We start from the raw sequence: 8,960 nt of genomic DNA, 5'->3' as shown, positions 1-8,960 counted from the left end.
TCATTCAGGTATCCTTGTGCATAGCTGCTTATTGTTAGCCTTATAAAGCAAGGACTGTGATGACCACCTCTCTTCTCATGCTTAAGCAGGCTCACCTCTTTCAGCACTGGAGTGGCAGGAGAAAAAAAAAAATCATGCTGTGAGAAGTGTGTTCTGCAGGTCTTTTCATTCAGTTGATGAATATTAAATCCCATAGACTTCTTATGACTAAAGAGGAGGAGGTTAAAAGCTTGTAACTTTGTGTCTGCTCACTGGATATCTGCAGTTCTAGCAGTTGGGTGTGGTTTGCTTTTTACTTGTGGCTAAATAATCTGTTTGATGGGGTTTTCCTGGTTCTCTTTCACTAAAAGGCAGATCGGGAGCGGCGCAGAGAAATTTCCTTACTAGATGACATTTCATCGCAATGTCCGATCGTTTGGGGCAAATAACCAAGGGAAAGGATGGGAAAAGCAAGTACTCGACTCTCAGCCTGTTTGATAAGTATAAAGGAAAGTCAATAGAAGCTATCAGAACTACAGGTAAGAAATGCCTTCAAAAAGCTCCTTTTGGTGGCTTCCACTGTTGCGGAGCTAATTTGGGTTGTTGGCCCCGTGGGTAGGATGTCCAGTGAGAAGCAGCAGGGTTGCAGAGCTGCTTGTGTTGGTGGCTAAGCCTGTGTTTCATTAGGACTTCAAGGAGAATGTCTGCAGTTCTTTGGCTGCTCTTATTATAGAGAAATTAAGACAAAAAAACTGGGGGACTGTTGGCCCTTTTTTTTTTTTAGCCTATGTCTGTGCTGCAAAGTGGTCAGGTTGGCCAGGGCCTTAGGCTATGCCAAGACAGGCCAGTTAAGCTGACTGAAGAGCCTTAGGTTGGTTAGACCTTGTGTGCGGTGAGAGGCAAGGAATGAAGGCCTCTGATGTGGAGATGTGACCAAAAGTCGATGGTGGGGTCAAAATAAATTGAGACACTGCACTGGCTTTGCATTCAGTGTAGAAGTAGAAAACCAAAGAAAACAAAGTATCATCTTAATAAATGTGATCTGATGGGTAGTGCTGGAAAATCTAGACCTCAGGACTCCTGGGTTCAATTACCAGTGTCTGCTAAGAGGTGGACTTGAGTGGCTGTTTCCCAGAGCTATGAAAGGGCAATGCTGCTTCTCCTTGGTGACCTGAAAGAGAATCTGCACAGGTAGATAAAGGATTGTGGGCATTTTCTGCTAGGGAGGATCATTTCTCTCTCCATCTCACCATGTCAGGAGGCTGCCTGTTAGCCACCTGCCACACCAGGCAGCTGCTTCCCTTGCTCCTGGGGGAAATGACCTGTATGTTGACATAGCAACACTGGTGCTGCTTGTCATACACTTCTGTTGCAACTGCACCCAGCCACAGTGTGCTAATTAAGGTTACTTAACTAGCAGGTTATAGCCCTCTGTGATCTGACGTTGTTAATTTCTTACCAGTTATTCCTAGACATGGCTTACAGAGTCTTGGGAAAGTTGCTGCTGCCCGGCGCATGCCACCTCCTGCAAACTTGCCTAGCTTGAAGTCTGAGAACAAAGGAAACGACCCCAACATCATTATAGTACCGAAGGACGGTACAGGATGGGCAAACAAGCAGGATCAGCCAGACCAAAAGAGGTAGGTACAAGTGCCCTTTGCCAGGTGTTGTCAGACAGCAGCAGTTGTGCACCGCTGTGCTGTGTGTTGGACCTGACAGTGATCAGGTCTCTGTTCTCCATGCCAGTGTAGAGCTAACGATAGCTTGATCTTTTAGCAGCTGCTCTATTGCCAGATTTTATTTTGTTATCTTGCCTCCCCTCCCCTTTGATCTCACCTCTGCTGTCTCTTCTCAGTTCCAGTGCAACGGCTGCACAGCTGCAGGAGTCGCTGCCGCAGCAGGGTTTGCAGAAATCTGTCTCCAATTTACAGAAGCCGACACAGTCAATCAGTCACGAGGTAGGTGCAAGCAGCCTCCATGACTGCCACCCTGCCTCCCCTGTCCCCAGTCAGCTTTAGAGTTTTTTCTTAGTTGTCTGTGTTGCTTTGCACAAGTAGGAATCAGCAGGCTATAATTTACAGAACAGCTCCTGTATACTCAATTCTTGTAGAATTTGTGACTCCAAGTTACTGTGTCCCAGGAATGCTGTGCTGCAGTTAAGAGTTTTGTGCATATTACCTCTCTACCTTTCCAGTGTGTTCAGAAAGAAAGTCTTCATCTAGAAAGAATGGCTGGAATGTTGGATGGCTGGTTAGCACTTCTAAACTATTTTACTTTGGGACTAATTCAAGTATCAAGTGTGGTGACAACAGATCCAGCTCTTGCTTCCAGCCTGATGAGACTTGATAAGAAGACATGTGGTCATGTGAGAGAAGTAGTCAGTGTCAGGACCTGTAGAAGCTACTGGCAAGGAAGAAAGCTTCCCCAGAGAGTACAGGGACCCTGGACCCTCTGTACTGCAGCTTTCACACTGATAGTTTAAAAAAAAAATCCCAGCCTTTGAGGCTCAGGAAAATCAGGACAGGAGTTATGTTTTGAAGAGGAGAAGAGTGGTTAATGTGTGAGAAAGTAGGGTAGCCTTCAAGCTGAGGTGTAGCATGGATCAAATCTAGACCATGATCATTTGGGAAAATGCAGCAGAACAAAGAGAGAGCTTGATTAGAGGGAGGAAAGCAAGAGGAAATGTTTTGAGGAAATAGTTGGGGAGGGTAAGTAAGGTGAGATCAGGGCAGAGAAGAGGGTTTTTGCTGTAGCATCACATACTGGAATGGGAAGCAGCTAACTAGCTCCAACAAGAAGCTGGGTAGACCTGTGGTGTCTAGTGGCATCTGGGTGATGTAGACATCTAAACTGTAGCACGTGCCAGCCAGGAAATGAGAAGCAGTCCTCAAACTTCACTCATCTTTGGGCAATGGTTTTTTTTGTGTTTTGTTTTCAGAGTACAAATTCAGTGCCAGGTGGACCAAAGTCATGGGCACAGCTGAATGGAAAGCCAGCAGGACAAGAAGGTGGTGAGTACGATAAACAGAAATGGAGCTGCAATGTGCCTGCTTCTCCCAGACAGGCTTGAGGTGGGGTAGAGACTCCATGTCTTCCTGCCTTCCCTGTCTAGACTGGTGTGGAATGGGAGCCAGCTGTCGTGGTTACAGTACAGTGAGGCCATATGAGTCTTGTTTTCAATCTCTTCAGTATGTTGGCTGGAATGGTGCAACTGCATCTGTTCAGGTCTGCCAGGGAAACATTTGCTCCCCCACAAGCATCTTTGATCAGCCCAGAGCAGTGTGTAGTAAAGGTGCAGAAAACAGTAGAAGAGAGGAGGGATTGGTTTAGAAGAAGAAAGGAGAAAGGTTGTCAGGAATTCCAAATGTAGGCATCTCCATGGCTAGTAGCATGGGAAGCTTTACCTAATTAGGTGGTCAGAAGTCAGGCTACAACCTGGTAACCCTTGGGGAGGCTGTACATGTCATCCTTGGTCCAAGGGTGTTACTGTATCAGTGGGTGGAAGTGGCACTGGAGCTGTTGCAAGGAGGCACTTGCTTAGACCTTGACTGAGGCCTCTCTAGTAAGTCTTCCTAAGTAACTGCTGCTAATGGCTTCTGCTTGACTGAGGATCTTGGAGCAGTGTTAACATAAATTGGGAGTTCAGTTGTCTTCAGATTAATCCATTTCCACTCAGGAGGTGGCTTCCAGCTGCACTGAGAACTAGCATTAAAACCATAGTGAGAATAACAGCTCAGTTCCACTGGTTTAATGTGAACAGTTGAGTGAAATGGCAGAGAGATTTGAAGGAATCGAGACAGCTGCAGATTGCAAAAATGGAGGGGACAAGATTATCCAAAATTAAGTTAGTCCCTTAATGAGAGGCTGTTTCTCAAAGGCTAAATGTTAAAGCAGAGACTTTTGCTTGCCTGAGGTTGGTGGGTGGAAGACTGTCTTCTTGGGTTAATTGGTACTTTTTTGAGACTTGCTGTGTGGACCTCCTGTACAGTCATTTTGAAATCGGATCATCTAATTTTTTTATAGATCTTTTGAAAACACATTCTAGGTCATGCTTAGCAATATCAAGTTCTCAACCCAACAAAAGAGTTGCATGTGTGGCTAAGAGCAGCTTAATTAGAAGGTGGAAAAAAAATAAGGTGCACCAAGCTTCTATGGATGTGATGCTTCTTAGGATTAAAGTGCAAATTGTCAGTGCCTGCACGTTAACAGTTATTATGCTGTGCAGCCTTGCCTGGGTGGGTGGAAGTCTCCCCTATGTTGCCATTCTAGTTCAGGAGACTAATGCAGTAGAAGTCAGAACTCTTGACACATCTCAGGTACTTGTGGTGTATTTGAGAGATGTCTTCCTTGTGTATTCTCATCTGTCCCAAGTATTTGAAGAAGTTATTTGCAGCAGTTGCAATATCTTCCCTGGAAGTCTTCAGATGGGAGGTCTTGTGCAGTGTACAAGTTGCAAAAAGTGAAAATTATTTAAAGAAGCCAATGATTCTTGACTCAGGGCAAGGAAGGATAAAGATAGGTGAGACACTTTTGTAAGGTCTTCAGTATGAAATGCCCTTTTTAAAGAGCAAGTAACACCAATAAACAGTTCTCAAAAAAGCGATTTTTAAAAAATGTTTAGTAGTGCAATAATGCTGACAATTTTCTTTTATTCAGTGTTGCCAGCAGATTTAGGGGGTTTGCAGTGTTTTGTGTTCCAGTCACTGGCAGATCTTTAAGGTGGACAGAATACTGTTGTTCTAGGGTGGCTGATGACTCGGCAGGACAATGTGCCAATGACCAGAAACAAACCAAGCCTGATCTGGCCAGTGATCTGCATCTTAAAAATGCTGCAGCAGGGAGGAGAGTGGAGTATAGCATAGAGCAGTTGGTCCTTATCTGTGGTCTTTCACTCTGTATATTACCAGAGATCTTAACAATAGACTTATAGGGTAGAGAGAGATCTGAGCAAAAAGAGCGAATAGAAATGTCAAATACTTGATAAGAGTGTGTCATCTCTTAAGTGACCTGGCAGAACTGATATCTCAGTCTGGATTTTGTGCTTTACAAAAAAATTGGAAGCTGAAAAAGTTCACTCTGACTTTATTGAACACAAGAATTTAAATGAAGATCCCAAGTGAGGAGTGTGGGAGTGCTGGGTGAGGACATGTGTTGTCATGTTGGTGGCAGTGTCTGAGAGTGTTTTCAATGTGAGCAAAGGTGCTGGCATGATAGTAACTTGGGTTTAAATATGCTGAAGACCCAGATTCTCGGGGAATGTGTTTCCAGGCTGATCTCACAAGGGAATTGAAAGAATGGAAAAATCTCCTGAGTCCCACGCTTGTTTGTCTGACAGGTTCAAGGGCCTCAAGCCGACTGTTATCCTTCTCTCCCGAGGAATTTCCGACGCTGAAAGCAGCTGGTGTGCAGGACAAGGCTGGCAAAGAAAAGGGCGCCTTAGATCCGTCGTATGGGCCAGGACCAAGCCTCCGCCCCCAGAGTAAGTGAAGGGTTGTGTCCTTCTTCCTTACCCCAGTTCATAACCCCATGGACTTTGCTTTGGGCAAGGGGATGCCAGTTCACAGCAGTGTCAGATATTCCATCCTTACATTTCCTTTTATCTTTTTATGAACTTGTATGTGTCAAGCTGCTCAGCAAATGACCACAGGGTGACATGTAGTGCTGATGGTCACTGGCTGAGCCCTGTGGTCCAGACAGCCAAGTGTGGGCTGTCATCTGCTACATTGTTTAATCAAAATTGCTGTGTGATGTTGCAAAGCAGGCCCCTTCCCCCTGGGCTAGTGGTGTCACCAGTGAAATTAGTGGGTGGTGTAATGTGGCTTCTTTCTGAGTGTTTGTGCATGATCTAGTGGGCCTTAGTTCTGCAGGGCAAGGACTCTGGAGGTGGGGTGCGGAGTTGGTTGAAACTTAGGCTTCTTGATAAATTAAGGACACCACTGGTGTCTGGATTTCTTAGTAATGGCAAATGCTGCTGGTCTCTAAGGATAATAAATACAGGAAGTTTTCCTTGTTCCCTGATGTTTTTCTACATGCTTAGTGTAATGAGGGCTTAACCAGAGTGAGTTTTGAGACTTCCTGGCAGAGTGACCGTCTGTGCTTACGAATGTTAACATCAGGATGACCTCCTTTTCCAGATGTCACCAGTTGGAGGGAGGGCGGTGGGAGGAACATCACCTCTGCCACATCTCTGACCGCCTCCCCTGCTGAGCTGGGCAGCAAGACCTCCAGCACCGGAGACGGAGCCCCCTCCTCCGGGACCGCCAGCGATTCCAAGGAGCCGTCTCTCCGCCCAGCTCAGCCTGTCCGCAAAGGGGCTTCGCAGTTCATGGGAAATGTCTACCAGCCACCTACATACCATGACATGCTACCTGCTTTTGTAAGTTGCCCTTTCCCCACAGCTGGGTCATGTCATTGATTCTTATCGTGTGTGTGGGTTGAAGAAGTCAGCTGAGATACATCTTCTCTGAACTTTCAGTTCCCAGGGGCTTTCTCAGGGACCCTTTTCCTGATCTATTTTTAGTTTCCCCTGTTGTGCGTTTACTCTTTTGAGCTAGAATGTGCTCAGCCCAAGCAAAAGTTGCTACTTTCTCTCCAGAGTTGGAGAAGGTAACCATTAGTTCGTGCCCTGTTAGGCATCCAGATGAGGAATGTTTGTTTTGCCTTGGCATGGACACAGCTACCGTGCTTGTGTTGTAACCTGATCTGGGTAAGCCTTCCTGGACAAGGAGAGAAAACAGACTATCCTGTTTTGCCTCCTTCCAGATGTGTCCACAACAGCCATCTGAGACCCCTGCATCACTGGACCGAGGGTCTTTCCCCCTTCCTCAGCTTCGGCTTGAGCCCCGAGTACCTTTCAGACAATACCAGATGAACGACCAGGATGGGTAAGGCTGCCATGACTATTCCACTGGAGAGGCAGGTTTAGGGAGTGACATGAGCCTTTATGCAAGAATTTGGGCCAAGGATCCAGTCATGTGGGTGAAGCTGCAGGCAGTCACAGAGGAAACCCAATTTTTATCCAGAGAAGCAGTACTTTGCTGCAGCAGTGTCTGAAGTGTTGCAGGACTGTAGGCACTGTGTGTCTGAAGAGCAGGTGGATGCGAGAAGTAGTTGTGTGGGATCCTGGACCGGAAGGATTGCAGCTCTGATCTGAAAGCCCTAGGGTGTGGGTACCAGGTTAGACAAGAGAAAGAAACTTTGCTGGACAGGGAGAGAAACTTGGAGCCCTCGCATATAAGTGCCTGGTAGAAATGACATATTTCACTCTTACAAACTCAGCTGTATGTTGTTTGTTTTTTACTGTTTGCTTTTTCTAACCATTTCTTTGCATTCTTCTGTAGAAAGGAGAACAGGCTTGGCATGGCTCGCCCAACGCGACCACTCCGGCAGCAAATGGAGAGAGCACCTCGACCCACCATCATCAATGCAGAGAACCTGAAGGGGCTGGATGAACTAGACAATGATGCAGATGATGGATGGGCAGGTAAAGTACTTCCATTCTCCAGCTTCAGGCAACAGGTTAAGAGCTGAAGCAAACTTCTTTGCTCCTCCCCAAAGCATGCCATAGCCACGATATTCTGGTGGCTGTGTTTCACTACCACAGAAGGAAAGAGAAGCTAAGAGTAGTCTGTATAGTTGGGAAATTGCTGTTGGTGTAAATGATGACACAATGGATCCTTCTGATCCTTCCGTCACACTGTACTCAGGGAACTGGATCTGAAGACTCCTAAGAGCTGAAAACACCAAACAGCAGGAGTTAGGAGGATGGCTGCTGGGAAGAAGTGTTAGTCCTGCTATTTCAGTCATGGTATTCAGTACCCAGATACACAGTCTATCTAGCTTGGTGTCTGTCTCCTCATGTGCTGTCCCCATCCCCCTGCTGCTTCCTGCTCCTTTTCTGGGACCACCTCAGCTGTTCAGCAGTGTGGGTCCACACTACCTGCATAGTTTCCTGTACCTGTGGTGGACATTTGGCTTTCAGAGCAGTTTATGCCAAGCCTGTGCATTCCCTGGTTTAGTGCCAGAGAGGGCATAAGCTTTATCATGAGAAGGGACTTATTTCCTGTCACATAGACGTTTTCCAATCCTGCTTTTTTAGGCATTCATGATGAAGTGGATTACTCTGAGAAACTAAAGTTCAGTGAAGATGAGGAAGAGGAAGAAACTCTTAAAGATGGACGACAGAAGTGGTGAGCAATAGCAGTATTTGCACCTCCAGTTGCCTTTGGCACTTGGAAAAAATGTGCTTTTTGAGGCAAATAGCAAATTAATATCAAAGCTGTTGCTATGGCAGGAACAGCTGGGATCCCAGAAGGCAGCGACAGTTGTCCCTGAGCTCTGCAGACAGTGCAGATGCAAAACACACCTCGGAGGAAGGGAAGAACTGGAGCGAATCAGTTGGCTTGTCCCGGTCAGCCCGGAAAGTGCAGGATTCACAGCAGCCTCCAAGGAAGCTGAATGGCTGGAGCTCTGCATCTGAATATCAGGTTGGTTGTGTGAGTGTACTTGGGCTGCTGGATGCAACACATCTCTTGTCCTTACAAGGCCAGTTTGACATTTTATTGAAAATGGAATGCTGATTAATTTCTCAAGTCTTAGATTACATCCAGCTGGAGCAAAATCCATCTGCATAGCATTACTGCTAGAGAAAAGAAATTGAAGCTGGTTCAGAGCAGTGGGATTGTCAGTGAGAAAAATGAGCCATTGAGGCACATAGGAGTAACTCTCCCTGTGAAAAGGGGGGTTTTGTGCATGAGGATAGAGGGGAGAGGGTCAGGAGGGGATTTTCTCAGCTTAGAATGCAAAGCTTATGCAAGAGATGTTTGGGTCTTGCTTACTGAGGAATGCTTTTCCTTCAGCAGAAGCCTGCACTGGGCAGTGTTCTCAGACAGCAGTCTGAGGATAAAGAAGAAAAGGTGCCACTGAGACAGAAGTTTGTGCACTCTGAGATCTCTGAGGCTGTCGAGAGAGCCAGGAAGCGG

At 46.3% G+C, this 8,960-nt stretch overlaps 1 protein-coding gene across 1 annotated transcript in view; it reads left to right on the top strand.

Annotated features, from left to right (window-relative positions):
* Positions 1 to 349: 349 nt before the first annotated feature.
* Positions 350 to 8,960, top strand: part of PRRC2B (proline-rich coiled-coil 2B) — a 30,213-nt gene continuing 21,602 nt past the window's right edge. Inside the window, exons 1-11 of the mRNA XM_009998883.1 lie at positions 350 to 518; positions 1,442 to 1,619; positions 1,835 to 1,937; positions 2,918 to 2,990; positions 5,315 to 5,458; positions 6,114 to 6,355; positions 6,742 to 6,863; positions 7,320 to 7,462; positions 8,078 to 8,168; positions 8,273 to 8,465; positions 8,841 to 8,959. Of these exons, the coding sequence (XP_009997185.1) occupies positions 404 to 518; positions 1,442 to 1,619; positions 1,835 to 1,937; positions 2,918 to 2,990; positions 5,315 to 5,458; positions 6,114 to 6,355; positions 6,742 to 6,863; positions 7,320 to 7,462; positions 8,078 to 8,168; positions 8,273 to 8,465; positions 8,841 to 8,959 (1,523 nt within the window). The 5' untranslated portion in view covers positions 350 to 403. The remainder of the gene's footprint in view (positions 519 to 1,441; positions 1,620 to 1,834; positions 1,938 to 2,917; positions 2,991 to 5,314; positions 5,459 to 6,113; positions 6,356 to 6,741; positions 6,864 to 7,319; positions 7,463 to 8,077; positions 8,169 to 8,272; positions 8,466 to 8,840; position 8,960) is intronic.

This window comes from Chaetura pelagica, unplaced genomic scaffold, assembly GCF_000747805.2.
Source record: "Chaetura pelagica isolate M959 unplaced genomic scaffold, ChaPel_1.0 scaffold405, whole genome shotgun sequence".
NCBI classification, from domain to species: Eukaryota; Metazoa; Chordata; class Aves; order Apodiformes; family Apodidae; genus Chaetura; species Chaetura pelagica.
Note: the sequence above shows the minus strand (reverse complement) of the source record. Positions and strands in the feature narration are given on the sequence as shown.